Source organism: Procambarus clarkii, chromosome 1, assembly GCF_040958095.1.
Source record: "Procambarus clarkii isolate CNS0578487 chromosome 1, FALCON_Pclarkii_2.0, whole genome shotgun sequence".
In the NCBI taxonomy this organism is placed as follows: Eukaryota; Metazoa; Arthropoda; class Malacostraca; order Decapoda; family Cambaridae; genus Procambarus; species Procambarus clarkii.
The window spans coordinates 37292028-37307027 of record NC_091150.1 but is presented as its reverse complement, the minus strand read 5'-3'; the positions used below and the strand labels follow the sequence as shown (position 1 = coordinate 37307027).

Genomic DNA, 15000 nt, shown 5'->3' with positions numbered 1-15000 from the left:
ATATATATATATATATATATATATATATATATATATATATATATATGTATATATATATATATATACATATATATATATATATATATATATATATATATATATAAAATAAAATAGTTACATATGGTAACTATTTGTTCTTCGAAAGTATGTAGTGAAGGATCGTAAGTAACCCAATTCTTGTACCAATTTTCATTTTATGAAAAATGGAAACTTCATTTTTTCATCATTTAACTTCATTTTTCTGGAAAAATAAATTTAAAAAACAAACCTAAATATTTCTAGGCCTAGCATGGCACATATATGTACTATGTTAGGCCTAATATAGCGTGTATTAGGCCTAGGATTGCTAGGAGAGGTTAGGTTAGTGTTACATTTATGTTGGGATTAAAAATGTTTCTGGTTTGTACAAATTTAATATTACAAGTAAGTCCAAATCAATAACTAAAAGCAATCCGTAACCATAACTAAACAATAACCAGAAAGAAAAACAGCAAACAACCAAACAATAATCATAATCAACGAACGTAACCAAACAATATCCATAACTAAACAACTATAATCAAACAATGACCATTACCAAACAATAAACTATAAGCAAACAATAGCCACCACAACAACAACAAACAAACATAACCAAACAAACAACTATAGCCAAAACAATGACCATAGCCAAGCAAGGGCAAAGTTCAAACAAAGTGGAGAGCATTGACCGTGGACCAGCACACTCACATACCATATAGGTAAAGCCTTTTCCTCCCCTCTCCCATTTTCTACGTGTATATGAACACTGATTACATTTTTGGCCTCTTTTCAAAGGGGGGGGAACTTTGGGAATATAAAACTTTGCCAGAATATATCGAAATGTATTTTTATTTGGAGATTAATTTTGAAATGAAAGATTAACGGAACGATGCGGATCTGTAGTTTTTGATGATAGGGATTTTTTTTTGTTTTTTGAGCTAGAATGTGCAAGTTTGTAGAATACAATAGAAGTCAATGCTAATGTAGAATCCTAGTATTCCTGAAGACAACTCTGTAGAAAATATATAGTTCTACCTTGCCCAAATTTCAAAATAACTAATAATATACAGAAAAAATTAAGAATATAATAATAATAATAATAATAATATGGTAAAATAATACTGATAGTAATTAGAAAATCAGTTGGAGGAATGCTTTTGTATGCACTAGCGTCCTTATGAACACTCAGACGAGTGCCTTAACCCACTATGCCATGACAGGGCAAAAGCTATTCAACCTTAGACTGTGCTGAGTCCGCTAAGAGTGCCCAGGAGTGCCTCCACCAAGTGCCACAACCAGGTTTTAAGAAAAGCCCACCTGCACTCTGGTGTCTTTGTGCAGAGCTTCATACCAGAGTGCAGGAGTAAAACCTGGTTGTAGATCTTCAGACTTCCTGTCAGTACAGTTCCAGGTTGAATAGCTTTTGTTCTGTCGTGGCCTTAAGGCGTTGGAGACGGCCTCTCCTGAAGCTATTCCAAGACTTTCTGTCGATTTATCAGCATCCTAGGTTGCTGCTGAATCGACTTTATCGGATGTAATCATCCATTACGAGAGGTCAGGGGTGGTCTAGTGGTTGAGGTTGCGACTGGTAATCTGCTGGTCGTGGGTTCGAGCACTCCAGTTTATTTTATAATTTATATATATCACATTAGTGTAATTTATGTGTATAAATAATTACAATTATAACGATAAAATAATACTTATAATATTACAATATCAATTACAATGTAATTATTAATCATTTATTTATTAATTACATTACAATTGATTACAATATTATTGTAATTATTAATTACAACACAAAGTAACATAATTCTTTCCACTGGATAGTAAGTGTTATTTTCTGATTGTCTAAACCTCGACTGTATACAAAGTGGCTGTTATTTGACCATCCAAACTTTGCTTTGACCTTTTTCCTCAAACAGCTTTAAGGAATACGTCTTGAAGGTCAGAGGAACGACGCGACACGTCGTTGCATACGTCGCCAGCCTTCAGGTCCCACCAAGACGTCGCTGAGACGAAGGTCAAAGGTCAAAGCAAAGTTTGAGATGGTTTAGAGTCGCTGTATTTTGGAGACATTAACTGAAAATTAACTTTAACTCCCCCAAGAACACAAGGGACGAATACACGTTTGTTCAGTTGTTCCAAATGTACAGCGATTTCTTTCAGTTGTTCCAAATGTACACCGATTTGTTTCAATTGTTCCAAATGTACACCGATTTCTCTCAGTTGTTCCACATGCACACCGATTTCTCTCAGTTGTTCCAAATGTACACCGATTTGTTTCAGTTGTTCCAAATGTACACTAATTTCCACAGCTGTTCCAAATCTACACCAATTTCCACAGCTGTTCCAAATGTACACCAATTTCCACAACTGTTCCAAATGTACACCAATTTCCACAACTGTTCCAAATGTACACCAATTTCCACAACTGTTCCAAATGTACACCAATTTCCACAACTGTTTTACATGTACACCAATTTCCAAACCTGTTAGGACAAAAAAAAAAAAAAGCAGCTTCTACATGGAAATCGCAGCAAGGAAAATACAGGTTGATATCAAAATATCACGAGTGTATTTGTTGCTGTAACTGACAATCTCTACAAATACTTTTTTCATGTGTGTTAAACTATTCATTTTAGTTTTTTCCATTAACACGGAAGTCAGGATTGGCATTTGATTAAGGAAGCATTGTCAGTCAGGATTAATGTTGTTTAATTACCAAGTACACATATGGTTGTATAGTGCATCTGTGTTGAAATGTGTACACTCACACTCTCTCTCTCTCTCTCTCTCTCTCTCTCTCTCTCTCTCTCTCTCTCTCTCTCTCTCTCTCTCTCTCTCTCTCTCTCTCTCTCTCTCTCTCTCTCTCTCTCTCTCTCTCTCTCTCTCTCTCTCTCTCTCTCTCTCTCTCTCTCTCTCTCTCTCTCTCTCTCTCTCTCTCTCTCTTTCTCTCTCTCTCTCTCTCTCTCTCTCTCTCTCTCTCTCTCTCTCTCTCTCTCTCTCTCTCTCTCTCTCTCTCTCTCTCTCTCTCTCTCTCTCTCTCTCTCTCTCTCTCTCTCTCTCTCTCTCTCACACAGTTCCCCCATGATGGTGTACTGAACATGCGCAGTTCCTGCGTCACCTACCCCGGGTCCTGCATCACCTACCCCAGGTCCTGCGTCACCTACCCCGGGATCTTGCGTCACCTACCCCGGGGTCCTGCGTCACCTACCCCGGGTCCTGCGTCACCTACCCCGGGTCCTGCGTCACCTACCCCGGGTCCTGCGTCACCTACCTCGGGTCCTGCGTCACCTACCTCGGGTCCTGCGTCACCTACCCCGGGTCCTGCGTCACTTACCCCGGGTCCTGCATCACCTTCCCCGGGTCCTGCGTCACCTACCCAAGTCCTGCGTCACCTACCCCGGGGTCCTGCGTCACCTACCCCGGGTCCTGCGTCACCTACCCCGGGTCCTGCGTCACCTACCCCGGGTCCTGCGTCACCTACCCCGGGGTCCTGCGTCACCTACCTCGGGTCCTGCGTCACCTACCCCGGGTCCTGCGTCACCTACCCCGGGTCCGGCGTCACCTACCCCGGGGTCCTGCGTCACCTAGCCAAGTCCTGCGTCACCTACCCCGGGGTCCTGCGTCACTTATCCCGGGTCCTGCATCACCTACCCCGGGGTCCTGCGTCACCTACCCGTCACCGGCACTGGTGTATAATGTAGTGCCTCCCGTCTGTCCTGGACGGTAGAGCGACGGTCTCGCTTCATGCAGGTCGCCGTTCACGCCTCGACCGACCGAAGTGATTGGGCACCATTGCTTGAGACGCTCTCTCTCTCCTTCTTGCTTCGCATTCTTTCTTGTTTGTTATCTTTCTTGCTCCTTCCTTTCCTCTTATATTTTTTTCTTTCTGCTATATATTCATTCATCTTTTCTCATTTTTTTCCGTTTTCTTCTTCATTTCTTCCCTTATTCCCTTTCTACGTCGGGTTTTGCGAATGGACGACTATTGCAAATGAATTTTTACACGTGTGTCAAAGCTCTGAAAACTTACATAGATGTATTTCTTGCCTGGATATTGAAGGCTACTCAAAGGATTTAATATCCCCCAACTCCTCCTGAGGTATTATAAGAGGTATATGCACCAAATTAAAAGAACACCTGAATAATATATTCAGTCTGGGCCTTGAAATTGATAAAAATGTCATTTGAAGAGGCCTGGTGGGCCAGCCTCCACCAGCCAGCCCTCTAGCCTTTCCTCAACGGCTTTTATATGATGCACTAACACGCACAAACCTAACTTGACCGACTATAACTTACTCTAACTTATCCCTAACTTACTCTAATATACCTTTACCTTCTATGTACGGGAAGCACGTAACTCTTACGGGCTTCACTCTCGTACAACTACAAATAATCGCCAACAGGACCTAAATACCTAACCTAATCTAGGCCTAACTTAACCTAACTAATGGCTAAAGATGCACAATATGCTAATATAACAATTTTCGTTTATAATTGAGAAAATTCCTATATTGAATGAACAGCATGTTAAAGTTGATGAATGTGTTTTTGGGATCGACCGCTGGGTGGAATGGACTTGGTCTGAGGATGTTGTAGAAGGTTGTTGTGGCAAGTGAGAGATGAGAAGGTGTTGTAGCAATTGAGAGGTGAGGTTTTGTAGCCTGATATGGCAGGTTAAGCATAACATAATATAATGGTGGATAATAATGGTAAGGGGGGACTCGTATAGTGATGAACAAAATGGCGACCATTCGATACCCGGTTCGAACATACAATATTCGTAATAACAGTATACACAAATTCACAAATAAATCGCGTGATATACACCAAAATACATGATTTCCAAAACTCTAGTTGAAGTCCATTGGTGCAGAAATACAAATGAGGTGTACAAATATACTGACTAATTGTTTGTTGGTTTGTGTGTGTGTGTCAGTATGCGGGAACTCACCTAGTTGTGCTTGCGGGGGGTTGAGGGGGGCAACATTAATACAACAACAACAACAACAACAGAAATACAACAACAACATCAGTAATACAACAACAGCAGTAATACAACAACAACAACAGCAATACAACAACAACAGTAATACAACAACAACAATAATAGTAATACAACAACAACAGTAATACAACAACAACAGTAATACAACAACAACAGTAATACAACAACAACAGTAATACAACAACAACAACAACAACAACAAGAACAATACAACAACAACAACAACAGTAATACAACAACAACAGTAATACAACAACAACAACAACAACAACAACAATACAACAACAACAATGCAACAACAACAAGAACAATACAACAACAACAACAACAATACTAGCAACAATGAATATCTTAGAGCTAAAATACTGTTGAACGGGAAAGACATTTTCTCTCCCAGGATGGTGTGCTGTGGACAAAATATATATCGTGTCTTTTAGGGAACTTCGTATCTTTTCGCTCTCTCGTGCTATTTTTATGGTAATTTCTAAGGAGAGGAACACGTATGGACGAAATAAAATGAAAGTCAATGAAGTTTGTCGTCGTCTCGCTTGGCGGACGTTTTTTTTAATGGCACCTTCCTGAGGAAAGATTTTGTTAAGTTATTAAAATTGGGAGCAAAGCACTTCCTGGGATTAAAATATGATTATATTAAGCATTTTCATACAAAATAATATTAATCAATAAATTATGATTATTATTATTACTATCATGTTGTTAATAGAATTTTGTTAATTGTTCATTTTCATTATTTTTTTGGTTATAAGGCTTATTGGGCCATACGAGGCGTCTCTCATTGACCTATATGAGGCAGCTCCTATTGGTCCATACGAAGCAGCTCCTATTGGTCCATACGAAGCAGCTCCTATTGGTCCATACGAAGCAGCTCCTATTGGTCCATACGAAGCAGCTCTTATTGGTCCATACGAAGCAGCTCCTATTGGTTCATACGAAGCAGCTCCAATTGGTCCATACGAAGCAGCTCCTATTGGTCCATACGAAGCAGCTCCTATTGGTCCATACGAAGCAGCTCCTATTGGTCCATACGAAGCAGCTCCTATTGGTCCATACGAAGCAGCTCCTATTGGTCCATACGAAGCAGCTCCTATTGGTTCATACGAAGCAGCTCCAATTGGTCCATACGAAGCAGCTCCTATTGGTTCATACGAAGCAGCTCCAATTGGTTCATACGAAGCAGCTCCTATTGGTCCATACGAAGCAGCTCCTATTGGTCCATACGAAGCAGCTCCTATTGGTCCATACGAAGCAGCTCCTATTGGTCCATACGAAGCAGCTCCTATTGGTTCATACGAAGCAGCTCCTATTGGTCCATACGAAGCAGCTCCTATTGGTCCATACGAAGCAGCTCCTATTGGTCCATACGAAGCAGCTCCTATTGGTTCATACGAAGCAGCTCCTATTGGTTCATACGAAGCAGCTCCTATTGGTTCATACGAATCAGCTCCTATTGGTCCATACGAAGCAGCTCCTATTGGCCTATTCGGTTCAGTTCCTGTTGGTCCATACGAAGCAGCTCCTATTTATATCCACCCAAACTCAGTTATATCCATGTTTAGCCTACGCTTGAAACAATCTGCCGTCTGTTATGTCTCCCGGTAATTTGTTCGATAAACCATCCACAGTTATAGACCTGTAGTTGTGGCAGCAGGCGCGGAGTGCCTTGTGACTGAGTGTACAGGTCAGCAGCAGCAGCAGCTGCTGCCCTACACACTACACTCTGACTGCTGGGAGTCAGTCAGCCTTGAAAATGGCCGAGAATGTCTGAGTTGTTATTGTCTTGTTTAGTGTCACACTGTCATGGTTGGCTCCCAGGGGCTTAATGGTAACGCTGCGTCATCTGACTCCCAGGGGCTTAATGGTAACGCTGCGTCATCTGACTCCCAGGGGCTTAATGGTAACGCTGCGTCATCTGACTCCCAGGGGCTTAATGGTAACGCTGCGTCATCTGACTCCCAGGGGCTTAATGGTAACGCTGCGTCATCTGACTCCCAGGGGCTTAATGGTAACGCTGCGTCATCTGACTCCCAGGGGCTTAATGGTAACGCTGCGTCATCTGACTCCCAGGGGCTTAATGGTAACGCTGCGTCATCTGACTCCCAGGAGCTCAATGGTAACGCTGCGTCATCTGACTCCCAGGGGCTTAATGGTAACGCTGCGTCATCTGACTCCCAGGAGCTCAATGGTAACGCTGCGTCATCTGACTCCCAGGGGCTTAATGGTAACGCTGCGTCATCTGACTCCCAGGGGCTTAATGGTAACGCTGCGCCATCTGGCTCCCAGGAGCTTAATGGTAACGCTGCGTCATCTGGCTCCCAGGAACTCAATGGTAACGCTGCGTCATCTGACTCCCAGCAGCTCAATGGTAACGCTGCGTCATCTGACTCCCAGGAGCTCAATGGTAACGGTGCGTCATCTGACTCCCAGCAGCTCAATGGTAACGCTGCGTCATCTGACTCCCAGAAGCTCAATGGTAACGCTGCGTCATCTGGCTCCCAGGAGCTCAATGGTAACGCTGCGTCATCTGACTCCCAGCAGCTCAATGGTAACGCTGCGTCATCTGACTCCCAGCAGCTCAATGGTAACGCTGCGTCATCTGGCTCCCAGGAGCTCAATGGTAACGCTGCGCCATCTGGGTCCCAGGAGCTCAATGGTAACGCTGCGTCACCTGACTCAGAGATACCAAGTGACGTCACCTGTAGCAGGACAATAAAAAAATATTCTTCTATTTTTATGTAATTTCTTGATGACAATAACAACTCATTATTCAGGATATATTAAATGTGTCAAAGAATGGAACTGCTTTTCAGTGAATGTTTTAAATTAATTTTATCTTAACACAGTTCCTCGTTCGCAAAGCTGTTTATTTATTGATTGATTTATATATTACTTCCTTCAGGTGTGAACGCGCGCCATCACCATCATGGCCGCCACGGGCGCGGGAAACACCCCAGGGCCGCCAACCTCTCCAGCATCACGCCAGAGGCACAGAACAACACGGAAGTGGTCGCTCAGGTTGGCGGAACCGCCTCCATTAAATGCTACACACACTTTCTTGGCGATGAAGTGGTAAGTTACCTCGACATAAGGCCTGTTTTTATGGACGAGTGTTGAATTAACGCGCCATTTTCATGGCACTTGGTAAAGTTGGCACTTCTTGTCTATGAGGGTCTCACTCGTTTAATTTTAAGTTGGATAAAGAAGTTAACACACACGTGAAGTGTTGACTGGAAGTGAACATGACTTGTTCACCTTCACATGTAGTGAAGGTGAACACGTTCAGCTCCGTCCTGGATCCTCATTAATGTTGTGAAGGTCCGGAACGTCGTCACTTTCATTGCTGCAGTGGACTGAGTACTAGAGCGGTACCCTGGAGGACAGAGTACTGGAGCGGGTACAGTACCCTGGGGGACAGAGTACTGGAGCAGGTACAGTACCCTGGAGGACAGAGTACTAGAGCAAGTACAGTACCCTGGGGGACAGAGTACTGGAGCAGGTACAGTACCCTGGGGGACAGAGTACTAGAGCAAGTACAGTACCCTGGGGGACAGAGTACTGAAGCAGGTACAGTACCCTGGGGGACAGAGTACTAGAGCAAGTACAGTACCCTGGGGGACAGAGTACTAGAGCAAGTACAGTACCCTGGGGGACAGAGTACTGGAGCAGGTACAGTACCCTGGGGGACAGAGTACTAGAGCAAGTACAGTACCCTGGGGGACAGAGTACTAGAGCAAGTACAGTACCCTGGGGGACAGAGTACTAGAGCAAGTACAGTACCCTGGGGGACAGAGTACTAGAGCAAGTACAGTACCCTGGGGGACAGAGTACTAGAGCAAGTACAGTACCCTGGGGGACAGAGTACTAGAGCAAGTACAGTACCCTGGGGGACAGAGTACTAGAGCAAGTACAGTACCCTGGGGGACAGAGTACTAGAGCAAGTACAGTACCCTGGGGGACAGAGTACTAGAGCAAGTACAGTACCCTGGGGGACAGAGTACTAGAGCAAGTACAGTACCCTGGGGGACAGAGTACTAGAGCAAGTACAGTACCCTGGGGGACAGAGTACTAAAGCAAGTACAGTACCCTGGGGGACAGAGTACTAGAGCAAGTACAGTACCCTGGGGGACAGAGTACTGGAGCAGGTACAGTACCCTGGGGGACAGAGTACTAAAGCAAGTACAGTACCCTGGGGGACAGAGTACTGGAGCAGGTACAGTACCACAGTGGTCCAGCAGCTGTGAGAGGCAACAACATCCTAGACCACATCATAACGAGAGAGAGAGAGAGAGAGAGAGAGAGAGAAAGTGGGGCGTTTGAGTAATTGTGTCATCTGCATTCTTCTCCTGTGTAGGGACCGTTATGCCCTGTTGTAATTGTTTCATCTTCTCGTTTTCCATAATGTTTTGTGTCGTGCAGATGCGGCATGTGGCCCTGTGCCTATTCTATCCAGGCACTGACTTATTTGCTCCCAGTTAATAAGTTTACTGAGTTCTCCGCGAAGGTGTGTAACAGGTTCATAAATGCTGATCTGATGTTTTGAGAAGTTCGCCTACGCTGATGAGGTGATCCTCTTTATGTTGGGTTCCGGTGCTTACCAAAGAGTATTTCCCTAACAATGTCTTCGCGGGAGTGAGATCTAGATCTTTATACCCTGTCAAAGCGTTATATGACAAAGAGTGCTGGGAAGACGGGACACCATCCACGAGCGTAGCTCTCATCCTGTAACAACACTTAGGTAATTACTAACCTTTTGATACCTACTGCCTTACAATTTTTAACTATTCTGACGTTCTTATTCTTTGCCAAATCTGGCCTTAAATTATGGATGGAGGTGGCGTCCACAGCTTCTCTTTTCAGAGCATTCCGCTTGTGTGTATGTCGACTCCCAGAGCCCTTTGCTGTTGTTATTGCTGGGAGTCGTTTTCATTCCATGTTCGCTATGTCTTCCTACTTCCATCCCAGTGTTCATCATATCCCCTTTATCTTTGTTGAAGTCAAGTATCCATTACTCCGATTATTTTTGCCTCTATTCTCATTTCTCTTTTATATTATTTTCATATTCTGCGAATCCTTGCGACCTCCATATTTACTCAGCGCCCTCCCAGTCACCACCTCTAGAGTCTCAAGTTCTTATAGCATTCACTTGTGAGGAACTTTGTTAATATCTCTTGATAATTCGGGAGGATAATCTGCTCATTATTCCCGTTCCTGTTCTGTCTCTGGTGCCTGAGAAACTATCATGTGCTTATCTAGTATTACTCTGCTAACCCATTCCATTGTGTCAATAATTTTACACTTGATTTTCATATATAATCTTGCCATGGTTCATTCTGGTGTCCCTATTGCTTCGTGTGCCGTGGATCTTAAATAACATGTAAACTGTCTTTGTTTGCCATGTCTATTACCCCGGATGATTGTGTATGTGGTAATCATGTCTCTTCATAATTCTCCTCTCTTTGAATGGCATGAGATTTATTACCCTTAGTCTTTCCATGTAGCTCATGCTTGTCATCTCTGGGACTAGTCTGAGGGTATATCTCTGAACCTTTCACAACTTTAGCTCGGTGTTCAATGACACAGTGTCTTTACCTGACTCTGAATCCCATTGCTCTTAATTATGTGTGTGAGTGTGTGTGTGTGTGTGTGTGAGTGTGTATGAGTGCGTGTGTGTATGTCTGTGTGTATGCGAGTATCTCAAGTGTATGCTTTGCTTGGTAATATTTTGACTTAATGGTCAAAGTTGTGAAGGAGTTCCGAATACTTTTTGAAAACTTTTAAGGATTTTTTTAGAGAAAGATTGATGTTTTATACAAGAATTTTACAGACTTGAATAAGATTACAATGGATATACACACGAATACATACATACATGCATAGATACATACATACATACATACATACATACATACATACATACATACATACATACATACATACATACATACATACATACATACATACATACATACATGCATACATACATACATACATACATACATACATACATACATACATACATATATACATACATACATACATACATGCATACATACATACATGCATGCATGCATGCATACATACATACATACATGCATGCATACATACATACATACATACATACATACATACATACATACATACATACATACATACATACATACATACATGCATGCATACATACATACATACATACATACATACATACATACATACATACATACATGCATACATACATACATACATACATACATACATGCATGCATACATACATACATACATACATACATACATACATACATACATACATACATACATACATGCATACATACATACATACATACATACATACATACATACATACATACATACATACATACATATATACATACATACATACATACATGCATACATACATACATGCATGCATGCATACATACATACATGCATGCATACATACATACATGCATACATACATACATACATACATACATACATACATACATACATACATGCATGCATACATACATACATACATACATACATACATACATACATACATACATACATACATACATACATACATACATACTTGCATGCATCCAATGAGGTGGTAGAGGTACTTGGAATCAATGTAGAAAATATAAATCTAATTATTATTTTGAATATACAAACCGTCAGATGCAACAGTTGAGGAATTCACTGAGCAGTTCCACTAAATAGAGAATATCCTTGATAACCTAGCAAACCCAGTACCAGATATTATCTTCCTTGGAGACTTCATCTACCCAGCTTAAAGTGGAGGTTATCTTGAGGTTATCTTGAGGTTATCTTGAGATGATTTCGGGGCTTTTTTAGTGTCCCCGCGGCCCGGTCCTCGACCAGGCCTCCACCCCCAGGAAGCAGCCCGTGACAGCTGACTAACACCCAGGTACCTATTTTACTGCTGGGTAACAGGGGCATAGGGTGAAAGAAACGCTGCCCATTGTTCCTCGCCGGCACCTGGGATCGAACGCGGGACCACAGGATCACAAGTCCAGCGTGCTGTCCGCTCGGCCGACCGGCTCCCTGGAGAATAGTAAACAATAACATTATAGCAGGAAGTCATCCTGGAAATAACCAACCACAGGTCAGAGAACTACTGAGATTCTGTGACAAATTCTCGCTCAGTCAGCAGATTACAGAACCAACTAGGAACGAGAACACGCTGGACCTGATATTCACGAACAATGATGAGCTAATCAGAGACATTACTGTCTCAGACACTACGTACTCGGGCCACAAGCTCATTGAAGTGCAAACTAACATTAATAACGATAGTAGGCCCAAGAGAAACAACATGCGAGAAGGGTTATTCAATAAATTCAATTTTCATAATAAAAGGATAGACTGGGAGAAAATAAACAGGGAACTTACAAACATTCAATGGGAAAATGTTCTAAGAAATAAAAATCCAACACAAGGAACAGAAAACTGACTTCTGAAGCATATGGAGTCTGTCTGAAACATGTTCCTTTGAGGATAGCCAGAAAGAGGTTCAATGTAGAGAGAAAACACAGACGACATTACAAAAGAAGGAAGAATTTAACGGAAATGCTTAAGCAGACACGACTCTCCATACAAAGAAGGAATAGTTTAAACAGGGAGATTGAAGAAATCGAACAGAGACTGAAGCATTCATATCAGACTGAAGAAAGGCAACTGGAACAGAAAGCAATTCAAGAAATAAATAAAACCCCAAAATATTTCTTCACATATGCTAAATCAAAAGCAAAAACCACTGCCAGTATTGGACCTATTCGTATTAGTGAAGGTTCATACACCGAGGAAGACAAAGAAATTAGCGAAATCCTAAAAAAGCAGTACGAGGACATGTTTAGCACTCCGATACACAGCATGAAAGTGGAAGATCCGGACAACTTCTTTATGAGTGATATCAAAACCAAACCCCAGTAAATATAACTGATATCAACACGAGCGTAGCAGATTTTTAAAGAGAAATTGACAATATGCCCATGCACTCAGCCCCGGGTCCAGACTCATGGAATTCAATATTCATAAAGAAATGCAAAGTGCCAGTAGCACAGGTACTCAGTATAGTGTGGAGGAAGAGCTTGGACACGGGGGAGATACCAGATGCGCTTAAAGTAGCAGACATAGCTTCTCTACACAAGGGAGGGAGCAAAGCATTGGCAAAGAATTATAGACCAGTTGCACTAACGTCCCACATAATAAAAGTATTTGAGAGAGTGATCAGGAGTCAGGTCACTAGATTCACGGAAACAAATGACCTCCACAATCCAGGCCAACATGGATTTCAAGCAGGAAGATCCTGTCTCTCACAGCTACTCGACCATTACGACAAAATCACTGAGGCATTTAGAAGAAAAACAGAATGCAGATGTTGTGTACACAAACTTTGGAAAGGCATTCGACAAATGTGACCATGGAGTGATAGCACACAAAATAAGGTCAGTGGTCATAACTGGTAAAGTAAAACGCTGGATACTCAATTTCCTGTCGAACAGAATACACAGAGTAACAGTCAATCAAATAAAATCGAGTCCAAGCGCAGTTAAAAGCTCTGTACCTCAAGGTACAGTCCTTGCACCACTGCTGTTCCTAATTCTCATATCAGATATAGAAAAAAATACAAGTCACAGTTTCGTGTCATCCTTTGCAGATGATACAAACATCAGCATGAAAATTACCTCTGCTGAAGACATTGAAAAACTACAAACAGATATTAACAAAGTTTTCGATTGGGCAGCAGAAAATAACATGATGTTTAACAGTGATAAATTCCAGGTACTCAGGTACGGCAAAAATGAGGAGCTGAACCATAATACAAGGTACAAAACACAATCGAATCTGCCATTAGTAGGAAAGCAGCATGTCAAGGATTTGAGAATAATGATGTCCGACGACCTAACGTTTAGGGAGCATAACCAAGCAAATATTGCGTCAGCCAGAAAAATGATAGGATGGATTACGAGAACCTTCAAATCCTGAGATCCCATCACAATGGTTGTACTCTTCAAATCACTTGTATTGTCCCGTCTTGAGTACTGCTCAGTACTCACTTCCCCCTTCAGAGATGGAGAGGTTGGTGAAATAGAGGGAATACAGAGAACATATATGGCACGCATAGACGAGATAAAGCACTTTAATTATTGGGATCGTCTCAAAGCTCTCCAAATGTACTCACTAGAAAGGAGATGAGAGAGATACCAAATAATATACACATGGAAAATACTGGAGGGCTAGGTCCCAAATCTACACAGTAAAATAACAACGTACTGGAGTGAACGATATGGAAGAAAATGCAGAATAGAACCAGTGAAGAGCAGGGGTGCCATAGGCACAATCAGAGAACACTGTATAAACATCAGAGGTCCGCGGTTATTCAACGTCCTCCCAGCGACTATCAGAAATATTGCCGGAACAACCGAGGACATTTTCAAGAGAAAACTAGACTGTTTTCTCCAAGGAGTACCGGACCAACCGGGCTGTGGTGGGTATGTGGGCCTGCGGACTGCTCCAAGCAACAGCCTGGTGGACCAAACTCTCACAAGTCCAGCCTGGCCTCGGGCCGGACTTGGGGAGTAGAAGAACTCCCAGAATCCCATCAACCAGGTATGCATACTTGCATGCATGAATGCATATTTTCATACATATTTGCGTACATACATATACATTCATTCGTTTATATAGCCACACCCTGTACCACACCCATGGGCCACACTCTGGACCACACCCTTGGACCACACCCTGGTGTACATCATGGGCCACACTGTGGACCACACCTTGGTGTACACCATGGGCCACACTCTGGACCACACCCTGGTGTACACCATGGGCCACACCCTGGACCACACCCTGGTGTACACCATGGGCCACACCCTGGACCACACCCTGGTGTACATCATGGGCCACACTGTGGACCACACCCT

The 15000-nt window shown here is 42.6% G+C and overlaps 2 protein-coding genes across 2 annotated transcripts in view; both read left to right on the top strand.

Annotated features, from left to right (window-relative positions):
• Window positions 1–15000, top strand: part of LOC123754366 (uncharacterized) — a gene marked incomplete in the record, with an annotated part of 212897 nt that overhangs the window by 188251 nt on the left and 9646 nt on the right. Inside the window, 1 exon segment of the mRNA XM_069335044.1 lies at window positions 7950–8119.
• LOC123753285 (secreted protein C-like) lies at window positions 6851–7789 on the top strand. Its single transcript, XM_069321843.1, has one exon. It carries the CDS (start codon window positions 6851–6853, stop codon window positions 7787–7789), a length of 939 nt encoding a protein of 312 aa, XP_069177944.1.